This window comes from Scyliorhinus torazame, chromosome 1 (assembly GCF_047496885.1).
Source record: "Scyliorhinus torazame isolate Kashiwa2021f chromosome 1, sScyTor2.1, whole genome shotgun sequence".
NCBI lineage: Eukaryota > Metazoa > Chordata > Chondrichthyes > Carcharhiniformes > Scyliorhinidae > Scyliorhinus > Scyliorhinus torazame.
Genome location: NC_092707.1, coordinates 92,915,175 through 92,930,584, shown reverse-complemented (window position 1 = coordinate 92,930,584; position 15,410 = coordinate 92,915,175). Strand labels below are relative to the sequence as shown.

Below are 15,410 nucleotides of genomic sequence, written 5' to 3'. Positions count from 1 at the left end.
GCAATGCTCCCCACCTCAAACGCCACCCACTTATTCACCAGCACTGCCACCCCCATTAGTCTTCAAATCCAGTCCAAAATGGAACACCTGTCCCACACATCCCTTCCTGAACCTTGTCTGATCCTCATTCTGTAAGTGCGTCTCCTGCAAAATGACCATGTCCGCCTTCAGACTGCTGAGAGGCGTGAACACACATGACCGCGTGATTGGCCCATTCAGCACCCTCACGTTCCACATGACCAGCCTGGTTGGGGGGCTACCCACTCCCCTCCCCTGCTGATCAACCATATCCCTTTTTGGGCCAACCACCGGCCTGTGTCACGCGGTCCTCCTGGCCCATCCTTGGGTGTCCACTCCCTTTCCAGCTGTGCCACACAGCCACACGCTTGACAGTAACGCTTCCCCCTCCCCCTCCCCTACGCCTACCTCCTGACAAGCTCCCACTGCATGTCCGTTAAATAGCCCGCCCAGCTAGCATGGTGGCCCCCGTCCAAGGCCGCCAAACCTCTTAGATCCCCAATTTCCCCTTTCCCCGCCCCGTCCACGTTCACCCAAAAAACAGAAAATGTGCACTCACCCTTGATATACTCCCCAAGGAGGGACCTGCCCTGCAAACACAGCGTCATCAAAACCAAAAGAATATTTCAAAGGGAAAAGATTCCCAAGAACAAAGAAACCTCCTCACAAACTCCTCCAAATTTCAATGTCCTCCTTCTGTTGCCAGTCCATTGTTCCTCATAAACTCCATCGCCCCCGAAACCTCGAATCCAGCCCCCCACCCGGTGCAAGCCTATGATTATCACTGATCGGTGCCCACACTGAGACACCCTCCAGTCTCAAATGCTGCCTCCACTGCCCCCATATCCTCAAGGCCAACACCACCACTGGGCTCAGAGTATGTGGCTGGCGAGAACATCAAGGTGCTGTTAGCAGTACCTCAAGCTTCTTCCCCTACAAGAGGCCCAATAACAACCCCTCCTCTGCTACCCATTTCCTAACCATGGTGATTTTTGCTGCCCAGTAGTAATTAATTGTATTCGACAATGCTAAGCTCCCCCCCCCCCCCCCAACCCCCTCGACCCCACTGCAAAAAAGCACTTTAGACCCATGGGGTCTTCCCCGCCCATACAAACCCCAAGATCAGCTTGTTAACCTTTTTAACGAATTACTTCAAGACAATGATCGCAAGACTTTGAAATATGAAAAGGAACCTTGGCAGCACTGCCATCTTTACTATCTGCATCCGACCTGCCAACGACAGTGGCAGCACATCTTACTTCTTTAAAATACCCCTTCATCTACTCCATCAGCCGAGTCAAATTTAACTTATGTACCAGCGTCCAATCCTGTGTGACATGAAAGCCCAAGTATCTAAAGCTCACCCCCACTATCTTGAATGCCAGCTCCCCTAACTTCCTCTCCTGCCCTCTGGTCTCAATCAGGAACACCTCACTCTTTCCCATGTTCAATTTGTCTTCAGAGAACTAGTCAAAGTCCTCCAAAATCCCCATAATGTTGCCATCCGATGGGTCTGAAATATATTACAGCAGGTCAGCTGTGTACAGCGAAACCCACTGTTCGCCACTCCCCCCCTGCACAGTCCCTCTCCAGTCCCTCAACGATCCGAGCTCCATTGCCAATAGCTCTATAGTCAGGTCAAAAAGCAATGGAGAGAGCGGACGCCCCTGCCTCGTCTGACGGTGCAGCCAGAAATATCCAGAGCTCACCCAGTTCATCAGCACACTTGGGACAGGCACCCTATACAGCAACCGGACCCGGTCCACAGCTGCCCCGGCACCTCCCACAGATACTCCCACTGCACCTGGTCAAAAGCCTTCTCCGCGTCCATCCCCACTGCCACCTCCACTTCCTTCCCCCTCCGGGGCATCATAATCATGTTAAGCAACCTCCTCATATTTGTCGACAACTGTCTCTCTTTCACAAACCCCGTCTGGTCCTCCCCGATCACCCCTGGGACACAGTCCTCAATTCACGAAGCCACCACCTTCGCCAACAATTTCGCGTCCACATTCAACAACAATATCGGACAGTACGATCCACACTGGTGATAGATGCCCGTGATAGATTAGTGGGGAGTTCTCCCCCTCTCCCTAATCTCATTGTATGCTCTCCCCAGCAAAGGCCTCATGTCCTCCCTAAACTTCGTCTAAAACTCCACCGGCAACCCATCCGGGGCCTTCCCGGCCTGCATCGCCCCCATGCTCTCCATCACCTCCCATAACCCAACACGGGCTTCCAGTCCCTGCACCGACTCCTCGTCCACCCTGGGAAACTCCAACCCGTCTAGGAACCCCAGCACCTGCCCCGCCCCCTCCTTCCCTCGACTGGGGGCTCCGATTCATACAGCCTCCTGTAAAATTCCTCAATCACTCCGTTCCCCCCCAACGAGGTCCAGCACCACCGGATATGGGAACATGCGAACATAGGTTGTAGAAGCAGGACGAAGCCATTCAGTGCTCCGCACCGGCTCCGCCGTTCAGGAAGGTCATGGCTGAGTTGGTTGTGGTCTTATCTCCTCTGCCGTTTGTCCCCATAACCCTCCAATCAATTGCTTACCGGGAAGTGGCCTCTGTCTGACTTGAATAAACTCAATAACCCAATCCCCGAAATGGTTTCGCCAATTCCACGTGAACTGTAGTAAACCCTCCCTTCCTTTATAATCAATTTTCCTTGAAGGAAAAGCCAACACTCCATCTGAGCAAGCTTTCCTCCCGCTAGGAAAACCTCTGAGTAAATCCGTGTAGAGAACATCGAATATTTAGGGAAAACCGCCTCGTTTTCTGGCACTCATCTCCCAGTCAGGGAGCGAGCGGGACCGCACGAGCATTTGAAATTACACTTTTTTTTCGTTGGATCCTCAGGACCTGCCTGTCCCAATCCAGTGTGAAACCACCGGCAAGCAGAATGGGAAGATTTGGAGGGCAACTGCAGCAAATTCACCATTCATTTGTCGTTATGAACGGTCGGTCTGCCTTCAGTTCCTTGATTTGCTGTTGTTTAGTCGGCCTGTCTTTGTAGCCCCCGCCCCCCCGCAATACCGACACTACATCCTGCAACACTGCCCAGCCCCTCACAGATGCCTGACAAGGCACCCCTCCCACATCCGCACCGCCAATGAAGTCTAATCCAGTATAGAAAGATTGAAGTCTCACTATGGTTCACAGGGCGTATCCCACCCATCTCTCGTACCCTTGCCCGAACCCCTTGCTCCCTCTGCCAGAACCATGATTACGTTCCCCTTTCCTCACTTGTCACGCCTCCGCATTCAATGGATTGCGCTCTGCGATTTCCACCAACTGCAGCATAATGCACCGCCAAACACATCTTCCCCTCACCCCCATCATTAGCACGCTGACATGTCCATCCTTGGCCTGCTGCAACATTTCAGTGAAGCCCAACGCAAACTGGAGAGCTGTGAAAAGAGGCTGGTTAGGCTGGGCTTGATTTCCTGAAAGCAGGGGACGCTGAGGGGGCCCTCACCGATGTGTACAAAATATGAGGGACACAGATAGGGTACATTTGATTTGATTTGATTTATTATTGTCACATGTATTAGTATACAGTGAAAAGTAATGTTTCTTGCATGCTGTACAAACAATGCACACCGTACATAGGGAAGGAATGAGAGACTGCAGAATATAATGTTGCAGTTATAGCAAGGTGTAGAGAAAGGATCAACTTAATACGAGGTAGGTCCATTCAAAAGTCTGGGGCGTCATTCTCCGACCCCCCGCCGGGTCGGAGAATGGCCGTTGGCCGCCGTGAATCCCGCCCCCGCCGAAGTCTCCGCTCCCGGAGATTGGGCGGGGGCGGGAATCTGGCCGCGCCGGTTGGCGGGACCCCCCGCCGGATTCTCCGGCCCGGTTGGGCCGAAGTCCCGCCCAGGAATTGCCTGTCCCGCCGACGTAAATCAAACCTGGTATTTACCGGCGGGACCAGGCGGCGTGGGCGGGCTCCGGGGTCCTGGGAGGGGGCGCGGGGCGATCTGACCTCGGGGGGTGCCCCCACGGTGGCCTGGCCCGCGATCGGGGCCCACCGATCCGCGGGCGGGCCTGTGCCGTGGGGGCACTCTTTTCCTTCCGCCTCCGCTACGGCCTCCACCATGGCGGAGGCGGAAGAGACTCTCCCCACTGCGCATGCGCGGGAAACTGACAGCGGCCGCTGACGCTCCTGCGCATGCGCTGGGAAACTGACAGCGGCCGCTGACAGCGGCCGCTGACGCTCCCGCGCATGCGCCGCATTTCCGCGCCAGCTGGCGGGGCAACAAACGCCATTTCCGCCAGCTGGCGGGGCGGAAATCCCTCCGGCGTCGGCCTAGCCCCTCAATGTTGGGGCTAGGCCGCCAAAGATGCGGAGACTTCCGCACCTTTTTGCCGGCGCGATGCCCGTCTGATTGGCGCCGGCTTTGGCGCCAGTCGGCGGGCATCCCGCCGTTGGGGGAGAATTTCGCCCCGATCTCAGTAGGGAAGAAGTTGTTCTTGAGTCGGTTGGCACGTGACCTCAAACTTTGGTATCTTTTCCTTGACAGAAGGAGTTGGAAGAGATTATGTCCGGGGTGCGTGGGGTCCTTAATTATGTTGGCTGCCTTTCTGAGGCAGCGGGAATTATAGATAGAGTCAATGGATGGGAGGCTGGTTTGCATGATGGACTGGGCTATATTCACAACCTTTTGTAGTTTCCTGTGGTCTTGGGCAGAGCAGGCTCCATACCAAGCTATGAGACAATCAGAAAGATTGCTTTCTATGGTGCATCTGTAGAAGTTGGCGAGGGTCGTAGCTGACATGCCAAATTTCCTCAGTCTTCTGAGAAAGCAGAGTCATTGGTGGGCTCTCGTAACTATAGTGTCGGCATGGGGGGACCAAGACAGGCTGTTGGTGATCTGTACACCTAAAAACTTGAAGCTCTCAACCCTTTCTACTTCGTTCCCATTGATGTAGACAGGGGCATGTTCTCCACCACGCTTCCTAAAGTCGATGATAATCTCCTTCATTTTGTTGACATTGAGGGAGAGATTATTAGTCGTCGCACCAGTTCGCCAGATTCTCTATCTCATTCCTATACTCTGTCTCATCATTGTTTGAAATCCGACCACTACGGTGGTGTCATCAACAAATTTGACGATCGAGTTGGAGGGGAATTTGGCCACACAGTCATAGGTGTACAAGGAGTATAGTAGGGGGTTGAGGACACAGCCTTCTGGGGCACCGGTGTTGAGGATGTTCATGGAGGAGGTGTTGTTGCCTATCTTTACTGATTGTGGTCTGTGGGTTAGAATGTTCAGGATCCAGTCACAGAGGGAGGAGCCGAGGCCAAGGCCACAGAGTTTGGAGATGAGATTCATAGGAATGATGGTGCGAAGGCTGAGCTGTAGTCGATAAATAGGAGTCTGACATAGGTGTCTTTGTTATCTAGGTTACATAGGAAGAAAGCACTGGATAAAAGCAAATTACTGCGGATGCTGAAATCTGAACCATAAAGAAAATGATGGAAAATCCCAGCAGGTCTGCCAGCATCTGTAGGAAGAGAAAAGAGCTAACGTTTCGAATCCAGATGACCCTTGGAAAGAGCACCCTACTCAAGGCCACGCCTCCCCTATCCCCGTAACCCAGTAACCACACATAACCTTTTTTTGGACACTAAAGGCAATTTAGCATGGCCAATCCACCTATTCTGCACATCTTTGGACTATGGGAGGAAACCGGAGCACCCAGAGGAAAACCACGTAGACACGGGAGAACATGCAGGCTCCACACAGACAGTAACCCAAGCCGGGAATCAAACCTGGGACCCTGGAGCTGTGAGGCAACTGTGCTAACCACTGTGCTACCTTGCTGCCTTACATGTTGTGATGTGAACTGTAGCACATCATCTCCCATTCTTCTACCACTGTAAATAGCTCCCCAAATCCTGCAAGAACAGATCTGTAAAGTTCCCTTTAAGAATCAATTTTTTAGCTTTTCCATGCAACTAAATCTATTATCCACAGCACCATTCTACTTAAATCTGTCCTTCACCCGCTATCAGGTTTTGTATGAGCACTACCCAAAATTGGACGTTGTGCCATCTAGTGCCTAACAATATAATGCAAAGCTTCGTGTAGGTTGCTTGTTTTTGTCACCGCAACCAATCACTCCATAGAGCCATGAAATCCTCGAAATAATACAGCACAGAAAGAGGCCGTTCGGTACATCTTGCCCATGCCAGCCCAAATGCACCGGGGTACCCTTTCTAATCCCATCTTCCTGCACACGGTCCATACCCCTTCCCATGCCAACTTTCTGTTCAAGTATTGGAGAAACCTCACTCAGCCTTTCACCAAAGTGAAAATGCTGGAAAATCTCAGCAGGTCTACAGCATCTGTGGGGAGAGAAAAGAGCTGACGTTTCGACTGCAGATGACCCTTTGTCAAAGCTAAACGACAGAGAAAGTGGGAAATAGTTATACTGTGGAGTGAGAATGAAAGATGAGTCATAGCCACAGAAGCCGAGGGAAACGGGGTGCTAATGGCCACAGAAACCAAAGGGAAAGAGTGTTAATGGCAGACCCCAGAGAGAACAAAAGGTGTGAAAGGCCAAACAGCAGAGAAACTAACATCAGAGGGTAAACTGTGACAGATGTAGATGTGGGGGGAGGGGAAGGGGGAAGCAAGGGGGAGAAAGGGTAAGGAAAGGTGGATAACATGGGGGGGGGGGGGGCGGTAAACATATATAAAGAAAGACAAGAAAGAAAAAAATGGTAAAAGACAGTTGCAATGAATTGGGATGAAAACAAATGGGTCTAGGTGGGGTAGAGCTAATCATCTGAAGTTGTTGAGTTTAATGTTGAGGCCGGAAGGCTGTAGCATGTCTAACCTGAAGATGAGATGTTGCTCCTTCAGTTTGCATTGAGCTTCACTGGAACAGTGCAGCAGGCCAAGGACAGACATGTGGGCATGGGAGCAGGGTCTTGTGTTAAAATGACAAGCAACGGGAACGTCAGGGCCCTGAATGCGTAAGACCGAATGTGCTCAGCAAAGTGATCACCCAGTCTGCGTTTGGTCTCTCCGATATAGAGGAGACCGCATTGGGAGCAGCGAATGCAATAGACTAAATTGAAAGAGATGCAAGTGAAACGCTGCTTAACCTGGAATGAGTGTTTTGGGCCTAGGATGCTAAGCATGGAAGAAGCAAAGGGGCAGGTGTTACACCTTCTGTGATTACATGGGAAGGTGCCATGTGTGATGGGAGAGGTGATGGGTATGGTGGAGGAGTGGACTAGTTTATCTCGGAGGGAATGGTCTCTGCAGAATGCTGACAGAGGGAGTGAAGGGAAGATGTGTTTGGTGGTGGCATCACGCTGGAGGGGCGAAATGGTGGAGGATTATGCTTTGCATACGGAGGCTGGTGGGGTGAAATGTGAGAACGAGGGAGACTCTACCCTTGTTCTGGGAGGGAGGGGATGGGGTGAGGCTAGTGGTGCGGGAGATGTAGCGGACACTGTTGAGGGCCCTGTCAACAACTGTAGGTGGGAAATCATGGTTGAGGAAAACCTTCACCTCCTCTTCACTCACCACTCAAGGCCCCACATACTCCGTCCATGTGAAATGACTGTTGACTTGGACTTGTTTAGTTTAATATACTGTGTTCGCTGCTCACAATGCTGTTTACTCATTGTACTGAGAAACCAAACACTTTTGGTCGTCTGTCACTTTAAATCTTCATCTTTTGCTCCTGCTAATCGGTCTTGCCTCTTCGGCCTCCTTCCGTGTTTTACAGTGAAACTCAACATATTACCCACTTTGGCTGAAAAAAGGCAAATTATTATCTAAACGGTAAACAGATTCCAACTCTGTCTAGGCAGAGGGATCTGGGTTTCTTTGTTCATCAATTGCAGAAAGTCGGTATGCAGGTACAGCATGTAATTAAAAAGGCAAATGGAATACCAGGGTTTATTGCAAAAGGACTGGAGTATAAAAGTAGAAAATTGTTGTTGCAATTGTATAGGGTGTTGGTGAGACCACATCTGGAGTAGTGTGTCCAGTTTTGGTCTCCGTATTTGAGGAAGGATGTGGTGCATTGCAGGCAGTTCAGAGGAGGTTCACCAGATTGATTCTGGGGATGAAAGGTTTAATGTATGAGGGGAGGTTAAATCGTTTGGGCTTATAGTCACTGGAGTTTATAAGGATGAGAGGGGATCTTATCGAGATATATAAATACTAAAACAGATTGATAAAGTAAAGTTACACCAAATGTTACCCCTTGTAGGGAAATCTAGAATGAGAGTTCACAGATATAGGTTGAGAGGCGGGAGATTTAGAATTGAGATGAGGATGAACTACTTCTCGCAGAGGATGGTGAATTTGTGGAACTCTCTGCCCATAGTGCGGTGGAGTCTTAATCATTAAATGATTTTAAGAAGGAGGCAGATATGTTTCCGAATTTAAAAAGTGTTAAAGGGGTATGTGGGCAGACAGGGAGGTGGATTTAAGACCAGGAAGAAATTAGCTATCATCTGATTGAATGGCGGAGGCGGTCGAAGGGCTGAATTGCCTACTTCTGTGCCGAATTCCTATGTTCTTATAATCGAGTAACAGGACCTCATCTCTGATTACGGACTTTATAGCCTTTGGGGCTAAATGTTGAGTTCAGCAATTTCAGACCTTTGCCCCTTGTGTTTTCAGTTCTTTGCAACTAAGCTATGGAATGCTCTCCTTCACTGGGCGAGGGATTGAATACAAAAACAGGGATGTAATGATGGAACTGTATAAAACACTGGTTTGACCATAGCTGATGTTTTGTGTACAGTTCTGGTCAGCACATTACAAGAAGGACATAACTTATCTGGAGAGTGTGCAGAGGAGATTTACAAGAATGTTGTCAGGGCTTGAAAATTCCAGCTACGAGAAGAGCTTGGATAGGCTGGCATTGTTTTCTTTAGAACCGACGAAGCTAGGGGGTGACCTAATTGAGGTGTACATAATCATGGGGGACATAGACAGGGTAGGCAGGAAATGCGTGCTCCCCTAGTTGACGGGTCAAGTACCAAGGGAGATAGATTAGTAGAAGAATGAGAACGGTATTGAGGAAACGTTCCTTCACCCAGAGGGTGGTGGTCACCTGAAATTCACTGCCTAAGTTGGTTGTTGAGGCTGAAATGTTCAACTTATTTAAAAGGTACAAGGCCACAGACTGGGTGCAAGAAGATTGGATTAAAATTAACGACTCGTTTATGTTTTCACTTTTTTGGCTGGCGCAGACACGATGTATTAGAACATAGAACATACAGTGCAGAAGGAGGCCATTTGGCCCATCGAATCTGCACCGACCCACTTAAGCCATCACTTCCACGCTATCCCCATAACCGACCAATCCACCTAACCTGCACGTCTTTGGACTGTGGGAGGAAACCGGAGTACCCGGAGGAAACCCACGCACACACGGGGAGAACGTGCAGACTCCGCACAGACAGTGACCCAGCGGGGAATCGAACCTGGGACTCTGGCGCTGTGAAGCCACAGTGCTATCCACTTGTGCTACCGTGCTGTGTTGAAAGATCTAGTTCTGCGCCGTAACCTTTCTTTGCTTCAAAGATGATGTGCAAAAAAAACGCAAACGGGATGAGAGATTTTTTTTTCACAGAAAGAGTGGTTGGGGTGTGAAATGCACCGCCTGGAAGTGCGGGGGGAACAGGTTCAATCGATGCATTCGAGGGGGCATTAGGTTATTATTTGGATGGAAACAGTGTGCAAGGGTACGGCTCAGAGGCAGCCGAATGAGGCAGCTCATTTTGAGAACATTACAGACCCGCTGGGGCGAATGGTCCCCTTCCGCGCTAAAACAATTCCGTGTTTCTCCCTATTTACAGTCTGCATCCAAGTCCTGGGCTGAGGTGATAGCTTGTCGGATGCGCTGTCGCGCAATTCGGTGATTCCAAGATGAACAATGCATTGCCTCCTCAGCAATGCACTGAAGTTGATGTCATTTGTCTTCTACAAATTACACTCTACTTCAAATATGAATTAATACGATTTGGGGGAATTAGTCTGCAGAACATCGTTATGAAATGTTGCGCTGTTATCTTGGTGCTGTTAACTGTAAAATGAATGACTTCTTCGGGGCGTTGAATCTTAAAATGAAGGGCAATCGAAATCTCTTGAGGCTTGAAGAAGGACATACGCGACATGCAACAACGGTTTGCTCGCAGCCTCCTCTCCAATGTAGCGTGATCTCTCTTTCAATTGAACAATGCTCAGTTCCTTAAAGGCGCATTCGGTTAAATTGCACTGCGTAATTTTCCTTTTCCGGTTTGCACTAATGTCAACTGGCTCTCAATGTAACGGATTGTAAATGGTATAATATCTGTTAATTAGCAAGCAATAATTAGGAATTTCATAGGAACTCAATCAGTGTCAGGTAGGTAAGCTGGGCAATGCAATTTCTCCTCAACAGTCTCAGCATGTTATTCAGACTGGTAATAAAAATGCATGATATAAATCTTTACAAACGTCAATCAGACCAAGCGTCCAATAAACAGCCGAGACGTACTAGAATTTTGCATATATCATAAATGCGAACGTGATATCCGGTGGTGTAAATGTTTTAAAGGAGGTTTAGAAGCTGCCGAATTATTAGGTTCGCGGAAGGAAATATTTTGTCCCGACCTTGATAATTAGATATTCATTGTCAATCAACATGAGTCGGTAATGAACAGATGTGGCTACTTGTGAGTCACTTAAACCTGCGCATTAAGGGAAAACGTCAGCGTGAAATATTTTATAATTCTCAAACTTGGTAACATTGAATGGTCCGGATCAGGGACCCGGAGCGAGTGTACTTTCGCCAAAAATTATTGCTCTTAAAACTCAGCGGAAATGTTTCAGTGAGTGAAATATTTTCGACTTTGTGGTTCATGTCGATCATATATTCATAACCTCACTGGTAAGTAATAAATAACAAATCATGAATCGAGTAGTTTCCAAATTTTAATATACTTTTAAGAAACCAATGTTCCTTTTTGTAACCGGGGTATTGAGAATATCAGAGATAAAATGGAACTAGTGGTTTGTTGCCTCACGGGGGACTTTATGGGCGGTGACTTGGTTCTCCGGATCCATGGCCGCGTATTTCTCGGCGGCGGGCTGATCCATGACGGTGGGATTTCCCATTGAAACCATCCCTCGCCGTCCAAGAAACCCGTAGGCGGGAGTGCGCTCCAGGCGGGAAAAGTGAATCGCAACAATCGGGAGAAATTTCTGTTTTGTCTGGTTCAATGTTTTTAAGGAAACTATACTATATTACCGGCAGAGAGATTAGTTGAATTCGATTAAATGATACTTCCTGGGTATTTCTAATCTCAGGGAGATTGGAAGAACGCCGTAAAGAGCTCCGAAAAAAATATTTCCTACTACTGGACACGGTTTTCGCCTTTGTGTTCACAGGGGAGATTGTTGTATGGAGGATGCAAGGCTGGAGTTCCTCTGCACTTAACGGCCTGATACTCCGTCCCCGTCTTTCCTGTGTGTGCATGTAGCATTGTAAAAAAACATCAAGCGGAGATCCCGCGCAGATTTTACAACCACAGAGAGACCCGCCCCTTCGAATTAGATTAATTTTACATGAAATCAAATCAGTGATCACATTTTTACTCTTGTTTGCAAAATATATTTACTTATGAGTAAAAAAGAACAACCCTGTAAATGAATGAGGAGTCATCAAACGATTGGGATATTTGAACATTATGAGAAAACGTTCCTTCTATGTTGCCTCCGTTGAAAGTTACTTTACGGAAATTATTTGAACAAAGCGGCAGATTACACCATCAAACTATTTATTCGTCCGGCTGACCGTTTGTGCCAGTTGATAATTTATCAACTCATTTTGGTTGCAATCTCCTCTCCGGAGGTTACATTAGAACAGGAACAGGTTTTTTTTCAGCTGGCCCCACCATTCTATTGGATCACCAACATGCCTCGAGGCTCCACTGAACTCCATTGGTTGCCGAGACCATTTACAATGTTACCCTGGAAAAATTCTAACAATCTCGGTCAGAAAATCCCAACATACCGAATAATCACTACTGTCCCGGGACCAACCCGTTCACATTTCCATCAGACTTATTGTGAAAACGTGCTTCCTGAATTCACTCCTTAGTTGTCTAGCATTTATTACAAAATCTTACCTCGCCGCTCTGAATTCCCCAACAATGGTGAATATTGATATTGAGGGAGTCCAGCATGATGCTAAGTGTTTCCCTTTGCATGATGCCAGAAATAGAGATCCCAGATTCAATCGGAAGCTCGGAATCTATTTGCAAAATTGGGAATCTAATTAAAAAATCACAGCTCGAGCGAACATACCACAACTCACCCACGCGCCCACCCCATTACAAAACCGCCCCCAGCCCCACCAACACCTCTCCCCCACCAAAACCGAACAACGCGCTCCCACCCCCACCAACGCACCGCCCCTCCCCCACCAACACACCTCCCCACTCCCACCAACACACCACCCCCAACACCTCGCCCCTACCACCACAACACACCACCCCCACCAACACACCGCCCCCACCCCAACACCTCACCCCACCCCCACCAACATACCACCCCAACCCCACCATCACACTGCCCCACACCCACCCCCATCAACCCAACGCCCCCACCTCCACCAACACACCATCCCCAACACCACACCTCCACCCCCACCAACAAACTGCCCCAACACCAACACTTCACCCCACCCCACCAATACTACACCCCACCCCAACCAACGCACCACTCCAACTCCAGCAACACACCACTCCCACCCCCACCAACACACCGCCCCCACCCCACCAACACACCACCCCCACCCCCACCAACACACCACCCCCACCCCACCAACACACCACCCCCACCCCCACCAACACACCACTACCACCAACACACCACCCCCACCCCCATCAACACACCGCCCCGACCCCCACCAACACACCGCCCCCACCCCCATCAACACACCGCCCCGAACCCCACCAACACACCGCCCCCACCCCCACCAACACACCGCTCCCACCCCCACCAACACACCGCCCCAACACCAACAACTCACCCCCACCAACACACCGCCCCCACCAACACACCCAACACCCCGCCAGCACCACCGCCTCTATCATTGCCGGAAAAGAAACTGATCGCTATTTACAGACTCTTGCTTTTTTTAAGGGCCACTGCGCTTCAAAGTACAATGTGTGAGACCAGCTGATATGGTGCTGTGACATAAACAAGTAGCAATAAGTGACGTTTCGACAGCGGGCGATTCAACATTTAAAGAGGCAGCTAAACGCTGAACTAACTGGAGCATTCAGATTAAACAGTGTGTCGAGTGTGACTGCCCGGGGGCATTAGTACTTCCAGCGTTCAAATCGTAACCGATTGAAATACAAACTAACCGGCTGGTGCACTGTAGATTTAACACTTCGGGGCACTTAACTTTGCAAATGAGAACTGAAAGATGACCTCACACAATACGATCGAATTAGTAAAGAGTTTGATATCAGGGGCGGGATTCTCCACTCACACGCCGAAGTGGCCGCGCCGTCGTGAACGCAGTCAAGGTTCACGACGGCGCGAAAAGGCCCCGATCCCGACCGATTCAGGCCCTGACAATGGGCTAGGATCGGGGCCGCGTCATCTACATGCACCAGGCCTTGTCGCCCGCGTAAAGGCGGCGCCGCATAGATGACGCGGCCGGTGCCGCATAACGGGCGTCATCCGCGCATGCGTGGTTGCTGTCTTCTCTAAGTCCATCCCGCAAGAAGATGGCGGACTGATCTTGCGGGGCCGCGGAAGGAAGGTCACCGATCGCGGGCCACCCCACATTTGAGGTACCCCCCCGATGCAGGATCCCCCCTCCCCCCCCCCCCCCACAGGCCACGCCCCCAGCGTTCCAGCGCTGTTCCCGACGGCAGCGACCAGGTGTGGATGGCGCCGGGGGGAACCGGCCATTTTGGCCTGGCCGCACGGCCCATCCGGGCCTGAGAATAGCGGCGGTGCCGGAGAATCGCCATTTTGGGTGTCTCCGGCGATTCTCCGGCCTGTGGCCCGCGGAACTCAACCAGGCCGTTCCCGCCGCTTGGGAGAATCGCGGGAGGGCGTCGGACCGGCGTCCCGGGAAATATTGGCGGCCCAGGCGATTCTCCCAACCGGCGCGGGAGTGGAGAATCTCGCCCCCAGAAGTTGTGCCAGAGCTCTCGGACCAAATAAACACAGAGGCACTGCCGGAGTTTTGCCAATACCATCTCGTGTAGAGGTGGCCGATGCTGCCTCCGGACATGGTACAGGTGATCTTGACCGTTTCCCCTGGTGAGGTCGAAATGGATCCTGGTTTGGTCAGGGCAGGGGGCGAAATTCCCCGGAAACGGCGCGATGTCCGCCGACTGGCGCCCAAAACGGCGCAACTCAGTCGGGCATCGCGCCGCCCCAAAGGTGCGGAATGCTCCGCATCTTTGGGAGCCGAGCCCCAACCTTGAGGGGCTAGGCCCGCGCCGGACAAATTTCCGCCCCGCCAGCTGGCGGAAGAGGCCTTTGGTGCCCCGCCAGCTGGCGCGGAAATGACATCTCTGGGCGGCGCATGCGTGGGAGCGTCAGCGGCCACTGACTGCATTCCCGTGCATGCGCAGTGGAGGGAGTCTCTTCTGCCTCCGCCATGGTGGAGACCGTGGCGAAGGCGGAAGGAAAAGAGTGCCCCCACGGCACAGGCCCGCCCGCAGATCAGTGGGCCCCGATCGCGGGCCAGGCCACCGTGGGGGCATCCCCCGGGGCCCCCAGGACCCCGGAGCCCGCCCGCGCCGCCTTGTCCCGGTAAGGTAGGTGGTTTATTCTATGCGGGCGGGACAGGCAGTTTAGCGGCGGGTCTTCGGCCCATACGGGCCGGAGAATCGCGGGGGGGGGGGGGTGGGGGGCGCCAACCGGTGCGGAGCGATTCCCGCCTCCGCCGAATATCCGGTGGTGGAGAATTCGGCAACCGGCGGGGGCGGGATTCACGCCGCACCGGTTGGCGCACCCCCCCCCCCCCCCGCGATTCTCCGGCCCGTGTGGGCCGGTCTCCCTCGTCCAGGATCCGCAATTGTACCTGGCGAAATGAAAATTATGTGTCAGTCCACACTGCGTGAAATTTTGAATAGTTGGTATTTCAGGTTCATTAAGACCCAAGCACAGAAAACAGGGCAATGTTAAAATCAGCATTACCAAAGGTTGACGCCGACACTTACTGTGGAGACAGAGCATCAGCGCGGCCAGAACTCGAACACATCCAGTCACGGTGAAGACCCTGGTGAGAGTCAGGAGGAAACTAGGTCTGGTACGAATGTGCTTCTGGATTCTTTCCAACCTTTCCTTAAAAAAGATTCAAACACCACAGGCCACTGAATATTAATTA

The 15,410-nt window shown here is 51.1% G+C and overlaps 1 protein-coding gene and 1 gene segment (V, D, J or C); one reads left to right on the top strand and one right to left on the bottom strand.

Annotated features, from left to right (window-relative positions):
• LOC140415419 (uncharacterized) overlaps positions 1-15,410 on the bottom strand; it is a 136,527-nt gene that overhangs the window by 18,594 nt on the left and 102,523 nt on the right. Inside the window, 2 exon segments of the mRNA XM_072501056.1 lie at positions 12,178-12,302; positions 15,244-15,367. Of these exon segments, the coding sequence (XP_072357157.1) occupies positions 12,178-12,302; positions 15,244-15,367 (249 nt within the window).
• Positions 1-15,410, top strand: part of LOC140410125 (immunoglobulin kappa constant-like) — a 65,426-nt gene that overhangs the window by 18,770 nt on the left and 31,246 nt on the right.